The sequence below is a fragment of the Danio rerio genome, chromosome 8 (genome assembly GCF_049306965.1).
Source record: "Danio rerio strain Tuebingen ecotype United States chromosome 8, GRCz12tu, whole genome shotgun sequence".
NCBI lineage: Eukaryota > Metazoa > Chordata > Actinopteri > Cypriniformes > Danionidae > Danio > Danio rerio.
This window is the reverse complement of record NC_133183.1, coordinates 36019952-36038640: the sequence shown is the minus strand read 5'-3', so window position 1 is coordinate 36038640 and position 18689 is coordinate 36019952. Positions and strand designations below refer to the sequence as shown.

The window sequence follows — 18689 nt, the reverse complement described above, 5'->3', positions numbered from 1 at the left end:
CCACTCTCAGCAAGAGAAGCAGTATAAATCGGGAGGTATTGAGACCTGGGTAAGATCATCCATCCCATTTCAGTGACACTAGCAGCTTATTGACCCAAGCTTGGGGAGGGAGTAGTGGTGAATTATTTACTACACCCACACAGGCTTTCCTCTCCATTGGTTTAAAGCAAACAAACCAGGTATTGGGTTCCAAGCATAGAAGTCCACCGCATCTTCAGTCTAGTGTCTTCTGGCATGATTATGAATACAAAAAAAGTATGTCAACATGTAAACTGAAAGTCTGTGTTGTATAACCACCTAGGATTTAGATATACTGTTGTCTTGTAAATAGATCATTTCAATGTAGTGATGTTATTGGCCCATGAGCATCTCCTGTGTGTTATCAAACTATTTCATAACTGTACCAAGAGGCAATTCAATTATAACTCAATGTTAAAATCTGCCATTATGACTTTATTTATCAATATGTGGCTCTTTTTGGATTCTCGGAAGGTTTAGAACTGGAAAATGTAAAAAAGGAAATACGTTGGGACCATTGTTTTTGTTAACATACCTCAAAATGGTCTTTACAAGAGTTGTCTTACAGAAATTAGTCTTATAGAACAAAACAACTGAAGGTCAGTTTAAACTAAAGTGGTTACACTTCAGTTTAAGTACCGTTTCTTACTAATAACTACCCAGCAGGCACAGGACATCAACATGATGTCAGATTAACATTGTACTCCAACATCATGGAACACTGCATTTTGTTTGGAAATTAATATTTGAGTTGACATCCGAACCCAACGTCAATCAGACATCAATGTCCAACATCGGACAAACATTGCATTTTGGTCACTTTTCACTTTTAAATATCTATGTGTATTGATGTTACAGCTTGACATTATGTGGATGTTACCAATATGACATCTATTGTATCAGACTTTAGATTTTGGTTGCCAGACCTGACAAACAAATCTCAGAATATGACTTCAACATGACGTTAGTTTAAGATGTTGGCTCGACATTAGATTTTGGCCATTTTCCAATACAACGTCATTTCATGTCGTTATTGGATGTCAAAATAACATTGTCCTTAGACGCTGGTGACCTAAATCAAGCATAATATTAATGTCTTATAAGAGTAGTGTCTCAATATCTGACTATTATTACGATATTGGCTATATGTTACTTCTCATATAGTACAAACTCTGAATAATCTTATTCTACATCCCTAAACATACCCAGTACCTAAACCTAACAATCGCCAAAATAACTATTAATTAGTGTGTAAGAAAACATATTCATTTATAAAAATACAATTTTCAGGCATTTATCATAAGAACTATAATTAGTTTAAAATGAATTAAATGATTGTAAACACGGAATCAATACTTAGCTAAACATTTTTTATTTTGAGCTTTCATATTTTTACATTTCAGACATCCTTATTTTATTTGCATAACTATAGAATTTATTGTAAATGAAATAGAAACACATAGCAAATGATGGAAGTAATAATTTGAATAAGCTGTATATTGTAAACATCTTTATTTCATTAAAATGGGAAATGTTAGGTTTAGGAAAAGAAAAGTATAAGTTATTTTATCTTCTGAGGCAGCATAGCTTAGAGACTGTGTGCCTTTTTCCATGGCCTTAAACTGCTTCATAAGCAGGTTAAGTAAAAAGGATGACGGCTAGTGCTTTCATTGCTTCCAATTAAACCTTGCTTGTTAGTTTAACCTCTAGGTAAACCCATCAAACAATTGATGTTAAGGCAAAAGCCTGCCAACGGTGGTGGCTTCAGCCGAATGGTCATTAATTTTAATTGCCTAGATATTAAAGATTTAGAAGCGCAGAGGCATGGTGGGGGTAGAAATGATCTGATGTCATGTAAATTCAGCGGCTGTAGCGTAGTGTGGCTCGGGCTGCTGGAGATATTAAAATGGAAGCAGAGAGGTGGAAATTAAATAAAGCATCATTAAGGGGCTGAGGCTCTCTGGTCCTCCAGTCCAGCCAGAGCCGGAATACAGCAGGAGAGATTGCCACGGCGACAGGCCACCGTAATTTATAGGGCTATTAAGAAACAACCCTTAATCTCTTTATTATTCCACAATTATGCAGTGCTAGCATTTGCACATCTACCACCCCCCATGTGACCCAGATCTTATTGTTTTCTGGCTGCTGTTTTTAGTAAAATTAGCATTATTGTAATTATTAATGTATTGGGTTGAGGCGGTGCGCCTGCTTTTAGGTGTGCTGTGTTATTATCATGTCTGTTATTTTTCTTAAGGCGGGCACACAAAAGTGGTTTCATGCAAAAGAAAAGAACATAAGTGTTATTAAGATGCATAAAAGCCTTGCCTTTGAAATCAAGGCAACCAAATGCATCCGAGTTGCCTTTAAAGAAAAGTAGTGGAAGTAAAATCTAAATAAAGTGTTAGGCTAAAACTTATCGAGAATGCCTTTATATAGTAAACAGGGCTGCGGAGAACGACAAACACCTTGTTTAAGAGGATCTCAGCTAGCCATACAAGGAAATATGCCACCTTCACATTTGGCATTAGCTACCTGATCCCCTAAGCACAACACTGATCCTAATTTTGCCACTAGACAAGCAGCCCCTTGTGTGTTGGTTTTGTCTAGAGACAAACAGAGAGCATGTCACGCCTCCATCCGCAATAACGCACAAGCCCTGTCTGATAATCGCTTAATTAGTCTGCATGCCCAGCGGATATTACTGTGGGAGGCTGGGGACTGTGGACTTGATGGACCCAAACATGACATCTTGAAACAATCACTCTGCTCAGTGCACAGTGCCTCGTCTGCATTGACGTCTGACGCCCCCTCCTCTTTTTTTTCCCCCTTTCTTTTTCTTTCCATCTCTCCCCCAGGTATCCAACTGGTTCGGCAACAAGAGGATCCGCTACAAAAAAAACATCGGCAAGTTCCAAGAGGAGGCCAACCTGTATGCCGCTAAGACAGCCGTGACTGCAGCACATGCAGCAGCTGCCGCCGTCCAGAATAGTCAGACCAACTCACCCACCACACCCAACTCCGGTAAGCTTGCACCATTCCCGGACGAGCCCCCTAAAAACCAACCAGCCATCCAAAATCCCAGTTTGGTCCCTTCTGAACCTCTGCTCCCTTTGGCACGCTGGTTGGTTGCTGTGACAGTGAGAGGTCCCAGCCTGGGGGATGAGCCTCACTCTCCTGCCTATGAGACTATACATGCTGAACGAGACGAGCAAAGTCAAGCAGAAACTGTGTGCACATGCTGAATATGTTTGCAGAATTGAGGGGTGGGAGGGTGGTGGTGCTGGTGGGGGTAGAAGAGATAATCTTCACCCACTGTCCTCCCTTCCTATCCATAAATATGTGACAGTGTTACCCCCGCTGTGAATTGATGGAAATCTCTTGCTCGGAGCATGTTACGCTCTTAAAGAAATGTATAGTTTGGAATGATGATGAATATTTTATTAGTAGAATGATGCAGTGTGTAGCTTAAATGTATGCTCTTTAAACATAATAAGCAGAAGATTTGACTGTAATATGGACATGGCTTAAACCCTGAGGAGTTGTGGGTAAGCAATTTTTTAAGGGGTCCCCTTTTTCTTGCACCCAGGATTCCAGATGAAAGATGAAGAATTTCAGCTGGATTCTGCAGAGAACAAAAACACTCTATTAACCAACATGTTCACTGGTACTGGCCTTTTCCATAAGCTTCTTATTGTCCTTGTCATTGGCATATAATCCCCTTTATGAACTCGTCCACTAGAGTAGTATTAGGTGTGAACCATTGTGGAAAACCTAGACTTCCAACTCCATACACCATCTCTGTGCCTTGTTGTGATTTCCCCCATTTGATTTGGCTTTTTTGGTGACCCCGACGTGCTCCTTTAGAGTTTTAATGCAACTAGACCGTCATCCCCATCCTTGTCCTTTCATTTCTTCCTTGTTTCTTTTGCTGTCCTTTTGTTGCTTGCTTTCCTGGCATCACTTCCTAGTGTGGCGTGTGTTGTGCGTATGTCCTCGTACACTGTGTGTATGTGTGAGCCTGTGATAGCCTCTCTTTCTCTTTCTCATCCTCTCGTTATTCAGCTCCTTACATCTTTCCTTTCTAGGTTCGTCAGGTTCTTTTAACCTCCCAAACTCGGGGGACTTGTTCATGAGCATGCAGAATCTGAATGGGGATTCTTACCAAGGGGCACAAGTCGGAGCCAATGTGCAGTCACAGGTAGGCGCTACGCACAGGAACTGGGGCTGTGAACCAGAGCAGACCTGTCAGCTAGCCTACCATCCACATTTAAACCTCAACCCCCCCTCCCCCTTAACATATAGACAATGATACAGATTTTATCACCCCTTCAACAATTAGTCTCATTATAGTCATGTAAGATTAATAAGTAGTGTGGATATGGATGGATCCTTCACATTTCCAGTCTGGAACCCCCAACCAAATTACCATATCGCAGCCTATAAGAGGCCCATCTAAGTAGACACTCATTATTTACAGCAGTATGCTAGAATATTGATCCTGGAGCAGACCCCATTTTGTAGTTGATGTTGTGAATGCATTTTGGCTCTGACTTGAGCTCTTGGGTTGGTATTGGTTGTATGGTACTGTTCTTTCCTCCAAACCTCTATATCCTTTTCTCATTGTGATGTTTCCAGTTCTCCATATCTGCATATGCTCATTTCATCCTTGTGCTGAAGACACCATTTGAAGGAGAGAAAGAAAATGATCTAAACATTTCCTAGATTCCTATTATCTGCTCATGCTTCTTTAATGTATTGTCACCAGTGTTAGGTGTAATTACTTACAAAGTAAATAGTTACTGCAATTAAACTACGTTTAACATGAGAAAGCAAATCAAGGGATTACTATTAATGTTTAGGTCAGTTAATCAGTAGTTTACTCATACTTGCATAGATACTTTATTTACATTCAGCAAATTATTGTAATTTTTTTGTTATAAATATATATATATATATATATATATATATATATATATATATATATATATATATATATATATATATATATATATATATATATATATATATATATATATAAATAATTCTATTGTCCAACTAAAGAACATTAAGTCTGTTTAATTTGCAAAAATGTATTGAGAAGTTAGTTCTTGACAATATATGATAAAAAAATTAAGAGATCCACAATAATTGTGTGTGTGTTTGCGTGTGTGTGTGTGTGTGTGTGTGTGTGTGTGTGTGTGTGTGTGTGTGTGTGTGTGTGTGTGTGTGTGTGTGTGTGTGTGTGTGTGTGTGTGTGTGTGTGTGAACTTTTTATTTATTACAAAAAAAAAAATTACTAATGTTTTGCTTCTTACACTTTACATACCTGAAACTTACCAACAGCACTTATTCATTGTTGATCTTTTAGTTGTGTAAATTGCTTCCTTGTCCTCATTTGTAAGTCGCTTTGGATAAAAGTGTCTGCTAAATGACTAAATGTAAATGTAAATATTTCCTAAATTATATTTACCATAGCATGGAAATATTCACAGTATGTCTGATAATATTTTTTTTCTTCTGGAAAAATCTTATTTGTTTTAATTTGGCTAGAATAAAATCAGTTTTTAATATTTTTTTTAAACCTTTTAGGGTCAAAATTATTAGCCCCTTAAAGCGTTTTTTACGATAGTCTACAGAACAAACTTTATGTTTTGGAATGTGTTGAAAAAATCTTCTCTCCGTTAAGCAGAAATTGGAGAACAAATAAACAGAGGGTTAGTAATTTAGGGGGGCTAATCATTTTGACTGGATTTCTATATAATGATACATTTTAACTAAAGAAGTATGGAATTATCTGACAATTGTACACGCATAAGAAACAATGAATTGCTTTAGAAAATAAATGTCGATAAATACAAACGGTTCATGTTTTGATACATATATTTAAAATGAAAGTGTCTTTAAAACAAATCGAAAATGTCCTCTTTGACTCAAATTTAAACAATTAAGAGTTTAATTTCTATTGTCTATGCAATGTAATTCATGTGGAATGTTAGTCGTGAGTCAAGTAATCAAATTACATTTGAGTAACTAAGTTACTTTTAATTAGAAAACACATTTAAATACAGTTTTAATAATGTAATTAGCAATAACGACTTACTTTTTTTGAAGTAACTTACCCAGCACTAGTTGTCTCAATCTATATTCTCCTCCAACTGTTGTCATGTGTGAATATTTTTGTGCTTTGTTGAAATTTCCCTATCATAATTATGCCATTCTTTCTTTATGTATTTTTTGTTTTTTTGAACTCTGTGTTGAACACCAGAAACCTTTAGAGAGGGGAAACACATATGCTGTCTAAATGTTGCATTAAACCACATATGTATTCCTAACTTCATCCGGCTGGATATTCCATTTAGTATGATTCATTTAGTAAACCTCAGAGCCATCTTTTTTCGTTGTTGTTGTTCTTTTTTTCTTTAAACATCAGTGCCTTTGTCCGTTTAACCACACATTTCTGTGTTGATGTTTGCACGTGTTTCTGAAATGCAGAATGTTGACAAGCTTGAATTTCTGTTGTGTCCTCTGCAGGTGGATACCCTGCGCCATGTTATCAGTCAGACGGCAGGATACAATGATGTCCTGGGGGGGAATCCCATGTATAGTCCACATGGCTTGAATGTAAGTATAGTCTCAGTCAGCCTTGAAGAGGCATTAATAATAATAATACACTTACTACACTATTAACTTTTTTAGTGTTTTGAAAAGTGTACCTCTTACATTTAAATACAGTTAAAAATATTCCTGTAATAGAAAAGGAGAATTTTTAGCAGCCATTAATTAAGTCTTCAATGTCAACTGACCATTCAGAAATCTTTCTACTGTTATGATTGAGTGGTTGAAAAACATGTTTTGATTGAGTGATTGATTGATTGATTGATTGTGAAATGATGATAGTTGTTTTTATTTTAGAAAGCTCAAAAGTACAGCATTTACACTCACAAGTCACTTTATTAGGTACACCTTAATAGTACCGGGTTAGACTCACTTTTGCATTAATGCTCCATAGCATAGATTCAACAAGGTGCTGGAAATATTCCTTAGAGATTTTGGTCAATATTGACATAATAGCATCACACAGTTGAAGCAGGTTTGTTAGCTGCACATCTAAGATGCAAATCTCCCATTCCACCACATCCCAAAAGTTCTTTATTGGATTGAGATCTGATGACTGTGGAGGCCACTTGACTATAGTGAACTCATTGACATGATCAAGAAATCAGTCTGAAATAATTCACGCTTTATTATATGGCACATTATCCTGCTGGAAGTAGGCATCAGAAGATGGGTACACTGTGGTCATAAAGAGATGGACATGGTCTGCAACAATACCCAGGTAGGCTGTGGCATTGAGGCTATGCTCTATTTTTACTAATGGGCCCAAAGTTTGCCAAGAAATGCGCCCACACCATTACACCACCAGCAGCAGCCTGAACCATTGATACAAGGCAGGATGGATCCATGCTTTCATGTCATTCTGACAATTAAAATTCGAAAGTCACAGCAGAAATTGTTTTTCCAATCTTCTATTGTCCAATTTTAGTGAGCCTGTGCGAATTGTAGACTCAGTTTCCTATTCTGAGCTGACAGAAGTGGCACCCTGTGTGGTCATCTGCTGCTGTAGCCCATCCGCCTCAAGGTTGTTGTACATTCAGAGATGCTCTTCTGCACACCCCTGTTGTAGCGAGTGGTTATTTGAGTTACTGTTGGCCATTTTCTTCTGGCCTCTGGCATCAACAAGGCATTTGTGCCCACAGAACTGCCACACACTGGATATTTACCTTTTTTTTAGGCCATTCTCTGGAAACCCTTGAGATTGTTGTGCCCGAAAAACTCTGAAACACTCAGACCAGCCTGTCTGGCACCAACAACCATGCCAAAGTCACTTAAATCACCTTTCTTCCCCATTCTGATGCTTGGTTTGAACTGCAGCAGGTCATCTTGACCATGTCTCTATGTGCATTGAGTTGCTGCCATCTGATTGGCTGATTAGAAATTTGCATTAACAAGCAGTTGTACAGGTGTACCTAAAAAAGTGGCCGGTGAGTGTATATTGCCACAAAAATGTCAACAAAATATAATAAATAAACTGAATCCAATTAGAAAGTCTTTTTAATGCATCCTCGTTGAAAAAAAGTATTTTGATTTTACTTTATTTAGTCATTTAGTACAGTTAGTACAGTTCATTTAATAATGCCACAGATTGGGACACATCATGTCTACAGTAGGCTGGTATTTACTTCAAATTGTTTTATTTATTTATTTATTTTTGGTAAAACTCCATAATGTGCAGTACATTTAGTTATTATTATATAAATCATAAGTATCTGAGAGAGACAGCAAGAAGCCACCATAAATCCAAACTCCACGACAAACAGAGTGAAGATTCAGAGGATGACAGGAGTGTCTATCCCATAATATGCATAAAGCGGAAAATATGGCAGTTTTTTTTTTTTAAGCAGAAATAAATGCTTTGCTCAGTAAAAGCTCCTGCGGCTCAAGTATTAGGGAGTGGTGTGAGGAAAATGAGATTCGGAAACATATTAAGTCAGTTTGTTGCCTGTGTAAACAGTTCCTATTACAGTAACCTATAACGTGGTAAGATGAAAAGGCTTTTACCAGCACGCCTTGCCTCTGTTTGCCTGTTTTGCAATGCTTCAAAGAATTTGCAATATCCTTATCTACATGATGAAATATGAAAGTATGATTGCCTGCAGCCGTCTGCAGGCATGAATTTTATCTTCCTTGATGAGGTTTGATATGATGTTTTTTTTTTTCCCCCACTATACACTGCATAATCTTGAACCCATCAGAGTAAAGACTCATTTATTTGATGAGAGAGAGAACAAGTGTTTGAGAAATGCAGACGTAAATCTTCCTTGAACTAAACACAGGTTTAGATGTATCTATTACCTTGCTTGTCGGGACGCTGTTCATAAAAGTATAAAGTTAGGTGCAATAGCTTTAAACAAAACTACAACTGACTGAGGCTATCTGTACACAAAAAAAGATTTTTGCAAACTCTGCAGACTTTTGTTTTGTAAAATCGAGGTTTGCGTTTCAGTTTAGATGAAACAAAACCATACTGCTTTTGAAATCGCCTCCTACTCAGTAGGTACTGCATTTGAAGTTGAACTTACTACTCGACTGTTAGAAAAGTACATTCTATACAGTGTGAATGTAAGTAGTATGAATGGAACTCAGATATACTACATCCTCCATTTTGTTCTTGATCACATGACCTACATATGTAAGTTGCGTAGCTTTTCCCCATTCATGAATTCTCTCACAGTGCATCATGGGATATCATAGCGTCCATCAGATTGCATCAGATTGTGCATTTTAGAATCTCGCCGGAAAGTAGTAGGTCATCTGAATACTTATCGGATACTATTTTTCGAATTCTATAAATTCAGACATAGCATCACCTTGAAATTATAAGGTTCTATCTGTTCTCTGAATGATTTTGAGCTTCAAAGTTTTTTCATTCTATACAGCAAACAGTGTGTGTGAAACATTTGTTTTTTTTTTAAATAACATGTCTAAAAACATCCCATAATATAAGTTATCATTTAATAAGAATATGCTAATAACTCAATTTTAACAATAATGTCAGATAGAACCCTATAGTTCTAAGGTTAAGATACTTCTCAGCTCGCATTCTGTTTTTAGTGTACTATATAGTATGGAAGTATGCGATTTTGGATGCAGCTACAGACTTTTGAAAGTGTTTACTCTCTGATTGGCTCATGTCAGTCATTGTGTTTGCTGCTTTAATTCGTCAAGTCTTGTCACATGACCATACTCTGAATTCTGTTACATCTTAGGTCACATTTTACATTAAGGTTTCATTAGTTAATGTTAGCTATTGTAGCTATTACCATAAACTAATAACAAGCAATGCTTGTGCAGCATTTATTAATCAAAGTACAACATTTTCTAATGCATTATTAAAATCCAAATTCATACTTGGTACAGTTAATTAGTAACAAACAAGGAACAACTTTATTTCTATTAACAAAAATGAATAAATACAGTAGTAAATGTAGTGTTTATTGTTTGGTGATGCTAGTAAATACATTAGCTAATACAACCTTATTGTCAAACTGTGACCCATTTTGATGACAAGCTTAAGTTCAAAGAAAGCGAGATGGCCGTAAGCACATCCTGTATATTTTTTGTATATTAAAATGCCACAATGTTTTATTGTGACCAAACCATGCACAAACAGTAGAGAACTTTATATTAAAATTAAACTTACTACATTTACTCACACTTTTTAAATGAATAGTAAACTCACTAAATTTCCTCATTCTTATCTGTCCAAGAAATGGTGGAAATTTTCACTCATTTCCACTTTGTCTATCGTGCCTGAGCCTTTCACTTGCACACAATATAGAGTATCATAATATAATATGCTAAGTTAATATCGTAGATATGATTAAAAAAACACATACATAGAAAAAGTTACTGAATTGTCAGTTGTTATTGCATTGATCATTCTCGCTGCCAAATAATGATATTTTATTTAATAATTGTATAGCCGACAGTTTTGTGGGTAAGGCTCGTATACACCAGCACGCTTTTCGTTTGCGTTTATCGTCATCATTTTTTAAGACGTTTTTCTGGATTCAAACCCAAGCGATTTTTACTGGCGTCGAACAAAAGAGTATGCAAAATCACTCTTTGACGTTAGATGGTGCTACACAACTTTAAGCTTCTGACACCCACTTGTAACACAGAAGAAGAAGAAGGTTGCCACGCTTGTTGTTATGGATAGTTCAAGTAGCTGCTCCAGCTCTAGCGATGAAGAATTAATTATTGTTCACCCAGAGCAATAAGCAGCTTCACGTTCATATTGCCTTTTGGCATTTTCTCGCATTAAAAGTTTGAGCGTCTCCAAGTGCTGTTTACTGTAACTTCAGCAGCTCCGTGCACATGAACAAAAGTGCCAATCTGATTGGTGGAGAAGGTTTTGATGTGGTGCTGCAAAGAAAAAAAAAAAAAGAGCATGAGGCGTTTCTGTAAAAATGTAAAATGAACCATTTGATGCCATTTATTTAGTCATGAGGCGTTAAACGTCGACGGAAAACGCAAGCAACACTTTATTTTGATGCTCCATTTGAGTATTAGTAGGCTGTCTGTTTAATATCTGTTGATATGCTCCTTCAACTGATATTTAACTGACAATAAGAAACTTAGAAAGTACATGTCAACTGAACTTACCCTAACCCCAACCACAACCTAACAGTCTACTTATAATCTTATGAATTAGTTGGCATGTAGATGCAATGTAACTTAATTTAACAAACGGACCATCAAAATAAAGTGTGACAATTTTGTGCTACAAATGTGTAGCTATTTTTAACTGCTTACCTCATCATTTCAGAAGCGTAGCAGAAACGGCAATATAAATAAAGATTGTTTTCATCTGAAAACACTCTTTAAAATGAAAATGTACAAGCATAGCCTGACAAAACTTGTTGTGCTGCCGAGCTGATGAAATAGGAACATTTGAAAATTTTGAGCATTTTCCGGATTTGTTATTTTATCAAACGAGGCAGTAAAATCTGCATAGATTATTACATATTCCTTATCCAAAACAGCTTATTTATCGGTCCAAATGGTCCTCGTACATTATCGGAAAAGACAAACGAGCTTTCCGAACGCAAAACAAATCGCTTTCTATTGAGAAACAGATGCAATCAGATGGAGGAATAATTTGCTGTGAGGTAATTAATAGAGCATAGCTGTCATATGTGTACTTTCTGATGACTGTTAGAGCTCCATTTGCATGAATTAACTCTAGCAAAGCACACAACGATAAATGTCATAAGTCAAAACGTATGCCTGATTTTTCACAGCGCCGAGACCCAGACGTGGCAGTGTATCTGTGGCTAATGCTGTGCGTGTGTGTGTGTGTGTTTGGAGGTCTCTGTGGCCCGTAGCTGTGCAGATGAAGAAAGTGTCAGTCTGTTGCAGACTCAAACGCCACATTTTCACACTCTCTCACTCTGGTCCACTGCCCAAATCAGAACTCACTCTATCACTACAAGTGTGTGTGTGTTTGTTTGTGTGTATTTGTGTGTGTGCGCGCGTGTGCGAATGATCCATGTCATCGGGGTACAGCAGACTTCCTCATAATACTCGCGTTTCAGCATGGGTTCAGACTCTGTGGCTGGAGGAGAGCAGCACAATCTATTTATCGACCTGTTCCAGGAACTCAAATCAGCAAATTCCTAATTCCGCCATTGAACATGTCCCCTAACACACACACACACACACACACACACACACACACACACACACACACACACACACACACACACACACACACACACACACACACACACACACACACACACACACAAACACACACACACACACACACACACACACACACACACACACACACACACACACACACACACACACACACACACACACACACACACACACACACAACTCTGTCTGTGTGAGTGTTTTTTAATAGAAACACAGGCAGATTGTTTTGATAACCGAACATCTCATTAGCAAATGATCATATGGCTGTTGTTCTTAAGTTGTTTTGTGACAGAATTCAAGCAAACTCTCATTTTTCACAAGTTAAGACAAAAATATCAATAAACATTTAAAATATTATTAATAATGATACATGAAAAATAATAATAATCCACCTAAAAATTAAGTGTTTATTATTATTATTATTATTATTATTATTATTATTATTAATATTATTATTATTGTTGTTGCTGTTGTTGTTGTTGTTATTATTATTATTATTATTATTATTATTATGTAGAATTGTGTATTTATTAGTCATATTAAGCCCCAACACTCGTGATTCTATTATTTATTTATTTATATATTTACATCCTTGAAATCAGCAAACAATTTATAATTTAAGCCAGATTAATAATAATAATAATAATAATAATAATAATTATTATTATTATTATTATTATTATTATTAATATTAATATTATTATGTTTGTAACTACATCACAATATTATTCTATTTTTAGAAATGTTTTTTGTGTTACATTTCTGTAACAATTAATTTTCTGTAGTTGTTTTCACTTGTTGAACGAATAAAAGAATGGATAATAAAAAATGTATACAAAATATAAGAAGCAATGTATAAAAATTAATTATATATAAGAATCAAACATTTATTTCTTCATGTCAGAACGTGATTCTGCTTCAGATATTTGGTTTGGTTTGGTCTACAGTGTCAGTTGGCCTCCTCTAACCATTACTTGTATTGATACAAAGAATGACTATAGCCTTCAGCCTCAGATCTAAGCCTCGTTTTTCGAGGGAAAATCTCCAGCAAAGCTTGGTCTCCATGCAGTGCGAATGGTTTGTGCTCAGGCGATCAGGGTGGAGGAACGGGAACGGCCTGCACCGTCACTTCCACTCAACATCCTCCAGACTCCCCCTCCCCAACCGGCCTCCTCCCCTTGACTGACATCAAAATATGGAGCGACAAGCTGTCGGCCCACCGCTGAAATCTGATTAGACATTGATTCCAGCAATCGCTCCCATTGGCCACAACGTTTATGCGAATTTGTTTTCAGAGAGCGAGCGGAACAGGGGCCGGGAGAGAGAGAATAAAGCCGATGTGGGTTTAACGTGGCAAGATGGCCGTCGGCGTGTCAGACAGTAGATCAGAGGAGACACTCGCTCTTATTAATTTCTTAATGCATTAGTATGCAGATGTATGCATGCTTCACACGTACACAGCAGGATTAGGACACACACTTTACTGCAAGCAGACAAATAAACAGGCACACTTCATGATGCTCACGCTTCTGTGCATTTATGAATATTGGGGGAGATTATTTATTGGCTTTTACATTACTAGATGAAGAAGATTTATTGGATGTCTGATTTTATTTCTTATATTTGTGTAAAAAAAAATTAAAAAAATACTAATTTTACTAACATTTTTACCAAAGGAATGCATTATATTGATCAAAATCAATCAAATCTATTAAGTTATATTATATATAATTACACACATAAATAAGTTACACAACCACACTACAGTTTCTTATTTAATTTCTATATTTGTATTAACATTTTGTAGTAGCAATAAAAGTTGATAGCACTTGAGCTTCAAATTAGTATCATAGAATGATTTCTGAAGGCTAGTATGACACAAACTATGGGGTTACCACTACTGGAATTAAATGTTTTTACTGTGAAACTTAAGCTACAATAGACTAATACTGAATATTATATTAAATTGTAATCTTTATATTCTATTAAACACACACACACACACACACACACACACACACACACACACACACACACACACACACACACACACACACACACACACACACACACACACTCACACACACACACACACACAAACACACACACACACATACACACACACACACACACACACACACACACACACACACACACACATATACATTACATTTTATAGGTTTTTACATTACAAGTAATAGGAGATGTATTGGTTGTCTTATGTGAACACAAATTTTCACAACTGAACTTATTCTTGGTAAATCAAATAAACATTAACTTTAAAAAAAAAAAGAAAAAAGAAATGCATTCCACCATATATATATATAGTAGAATTTTCCATTACTAAAATTAAATGTTTTCAAAAAAAAAAAAAAAAAAATATATATATATATATATATATATATATATATATATATATATATATATATATATATATATATATATATATATATATATATATATATATTTTCACAATGAAACTTTAGCTAGGCTTATGTTAAATATTATATTAAATTTGATGTATGTGTTGTATTACATAGTATATATTGCTGATTTATTTACAGGCTTTTACATTATAAGTTGTAGAAGATTTATTGGTTGCCTTATGTCTGACATATATACTTAAGCAGATAAATAAATAAATTAATAAAACAGAATTTCATTTTATTTTACTTTCAATTTTGTTACATTAAATACATATTAGCTTAAAAATGAAATTAATTCATGAACAAATGGAATACAATATATTTGTAATATTCCACCAAAGAATTATGTCTTAATAGGGACTAAGTAGGGATACATACTAAGTATAGGAACTAATTAGAGATAAATCAGGGACTAAGCTAAAGGAAAATTAATGAATATTCTATTACAGTACATATTTACACATCCATATAAAATCACACATTCTTTATTTGTTTATTAAAACGCTTTTAGGATGATATGGTGGCTCTGTGGCTAGAACTGTTGCCTCATAGCAAGAAGGTCACTGGTTTGAGTCCTGGCTGGGTCTGTTGGCATTTCTGTGTGGAGTTTGCATGTTCTCCCCGTGTTCGTGTGGGTTTTCTCCGTTTGCTCCAATTTCCCCCAGAGTCCAAAGACATGCAGTATACATGGATTGAATAAACTAAATTGGCCGTTGTGAATGTGTGTGAGCGTGTATGGATGTTTCTCAGTACTGGGTTGCGGCTGGAAGAGCATCTGCTGCGTAAAACATACGCTGGATAAGTAGGTGGTTAATTCCACTGTGGTAAATAAAGGGACCAAGCCGAAGAAAACTGAATGACTGAAAAAAAAGCTCATATTTGTTTTTTGCTGACCATGTAATTTATCGGATATTTGTGTTTGTGTGTTTTCAGGGTAATGGAGGATGGCAGGACGCTACGACTCCATCCTCTGTGATCTCCCCTACAGAAGGCCCTGGTAGTGTGCACTCTGATACCTCGAACTGACACGCCCCTTCCCAAACTGTGGAGAACCAATCACACGATTACGAACCCACAGACTGACCAATCAGAGACACAGAATAAACTGTCATCCTCATGGAATCATCCACTTTTCCACAGTGTTTCGGAAGCTGGACAATTCTTAGCCGTAAACATCAGTCCACTGCGGTTTTTACTAACACAAGCTCTCCTCCAACATATTCAGCTGTTTTTTTATATATATATATATATTATTTGAAGTGTACAAGCTCAAAGTGTATGCTACAGTATGTTTTTTTTTTTTTTTTTGGAGTTTGTTGGTCATAATTGTTTTAACCGACTGTCGGCAAAGCTTTAGTGCAGTAATACAATTGAAAATATGAATATATTCATAAGATGCATTTAACAGGGCTAAATGCTACGGAAGGCAGCTTGGGGAATCCATTGCTTTTTTTGTTGAGCTTTTATTAATGTCATACTAAAATAAGACCACCTATGAATGGCAATCCACTCCAATTTTGGGGGGTGATTTTTAAATACCTGGCAATTAATGTCTTTTTTTAACAAAAACGAAATGTAATTAATATTCAGTCCACTACAATTAATGAAGGAAGTTGTAAAGGAAAAATGGGACATTTTGTTGGATGCTTTTCTGGCAGTTTTCCATTCAAAAAAGGTTCTTGTATATGACATAGCTTGAGAGTATTTCTACACCACACAAGTAAATACTCCGCTTTATTACCTCATTGAAACTCATAGAAAACCAATAGATTTAAAACATTTCTTTAGCTTCTAGTGCTCTCACTGACTACCTCTCAACAAAATCACCACCACATTTATTTTTTCGTCTTTTTCTTTCATTCCTTCTTTTTAAAAATATTTTTTTTTACATTTGTTAGTTTGGTTGAAATCCATCTTGTAAGAAATTTGCTCTCTCTGTCTCTCTCTCTCGCTCTTTATGTAATCTAATGTATATTTTAACCTTCTAAGAAAACTAAGTTGCTTTGTTGCAACTTTTAAAAGAAAAAAAAAAGAAAAAAAGAATCATAATATTAATAATACGAATAGCACGGAGAGTATGGAGAGTACAGTGGCTGGTGGAGGGGCAATTCTGTGCTGGATTTGAAGGGAAGGGGGGAAATATGATCATAAAATTAACACCAAACAGTTAAACTGTTGTAAATACTGAAAAAACAAACATTTTGAATGTTGCTCATCTTGTTACTAATTCATGCAAAAAAAGAAATAAAAAAATAATAAATAAAAACCCATGATTTAAAAAAAAAAAAAGAAAGAAAACCTGTAATGCATAGAGGTTTCAGTATTCAGAATTGTACATTTCAAATCCTGTGTGACAGGGTTACCGACTTACTTTCTCTTTTTTGTATCGTATGTGATTCTGAAACTGATAAAAAAAAAAGTCATACAAAATTTATTTGTGGCAGTGGTTCTAATGTATTAAAGATGTTTCGTGTTTCTTTCTAACCAGACTACACCCTGGACTGAAAAGTCTTCCTTGTGGTAGTTATGTGTAATTTCAGACATGAATAAACTGTTTTCCTTTCATGACAGACTGCTTCGCTATTGCCTTTTTTGTTTTACTTGCATTTGAGATGATGATAATGTGCTGTAAATTGATTTAAATGGCATGTACATTCTATAAACTGGTCATGCCTATTTATACTCTTTAAGGTGATGGTTCACTTCAAAATGTGAAAATGAATATTTACCTATGATTAAAGTTCATTGTTCATCTATAAAAATAGCTTCGTCCAAAATTACATACGTCCATATTATATAGTACGCTAAAAACAGTATGCAAGCTTAGTATGTCCTAATTCGTAGAATTCGAAAAACAGTATGCGAGAAGTATCCAGAAGGCCTACTACTTCCAGTGAGAGTTTGAAGTGCGCATGTGATGCATACTATGCTGTTCTATAATGCACCGCGAGAGAATTCATCAATGGGTGTGAAGCAATGCATCTGATGCGGGTTGGTCACGTGGCGGATGTGGCATTTCTAAGTTCCAGTCTTACTACTCACATTCATACTGCATAGAACGTACTTTTCAAACGGTCGAGTAGTAAATTCAAATGCAGTACCTATTGAGTAGTAAGCGATTTCGGATGCAGCCATTAAGTTTGATCTGTTTTTTGCATCCATAGAAAGTGTTTGAGATGTGTTCTGACAATTCAGAGCCCCTGTACTACAAAATAATAATAATAATACAAAACAATGGTCAAATTAAAATGTTGGACTTAAGTGTGTAAAGATGTTTACACATGGTTCTAAGCTTATGGATGTATTCTGTTGAACATAAATCTGAAAAGTGCTGGAAAAATCTTACATTTACATACATAGGAATAGTAGGATTTCAATACTATAGAAGTCGATGTCCGATTTTTTTCAACATTCAGACCATCTTCCTTTGTATTCAACAGAAAAAAGTGAATGATACATAAATGATTTATACCATGTATACCACCTGTACACCTGTTCAAGTGCTTGTTAATGCAAATATCTAATTGGTCAATCACAACAACTTAGAGCATTTATCCATGTTGATAAGACCAAGATAATCCAAACCAAGCCTCAGAATGGAATGAAAGATGATTTTAGTATTTAGTAGTGTGACTGTTGCTGGCAGACAGGCTGCTGTGAGTATTTCAGAAACAGCTGATCTACTGGGATTTATATATATATATATGTATATGTGTATATATATATATATATATATATATATATATATATATATATATATATATATATATATATATATATATATATATATATATATATACCTAAATCGATAGCGAAATAAAACATCATAAAAGACAGCATATCAGTGTGCTGTTACATTGAAATATATGATTCTAGTCGCGCCTTCTGATTGGTTCTCAGGACATACTAGCTTTTGCTGCCAAAGGTAAGTGGCGTTTTAGAGGCTTTTGCAAACAAACT

The 18689-nt window shown here is 35.6% G+C and overlaps 1 protein-coding gene across 18 annotated transcripts in view; it reads left to right on the top strand.

Annotated features, from left to right (window-relative positions):
- The window catches only part of pbx3b (pre-B-cell leukemia homeobox 3b), a 157423-nt gene extending 140124 nt beyond the window's left edge, over positions 1–17299 (top strand). For 6 of the 18 annotated variants that reach the window (XM_009304086.5, XM_009304084.5, XM_073909798.1 and 3 more), the window contains 5 exons: positions 2874–3039; positions 3605–3682; positions 4104–4216; positions 6550–6639; positions 15663–17299. In XM_009304086.5, the coding sequence (XP_009302361.1) occupies positions 2874–3039; positions 3605–3682; positions 4104–4216; positions 6550–6639; positions 15663–15755 (540 nt within the window). In that variant the 3' untranslated portion in view covers positions 15756–17299. The remainder of the gene's footprint in view (positions 1–2873; positions 3040–3604; positions 3683–4103; positions 4217–6549; positions 6640–15662) is intronic. The other 12 variants (XM_073909803.1, XM_073909802.1, NM_001328420.1 and 9 more) reach the window with 2 other exon arrangements.
- The last annotated feature ends 1390 nt before the right edge of the window (positions 17300–18689 follow it).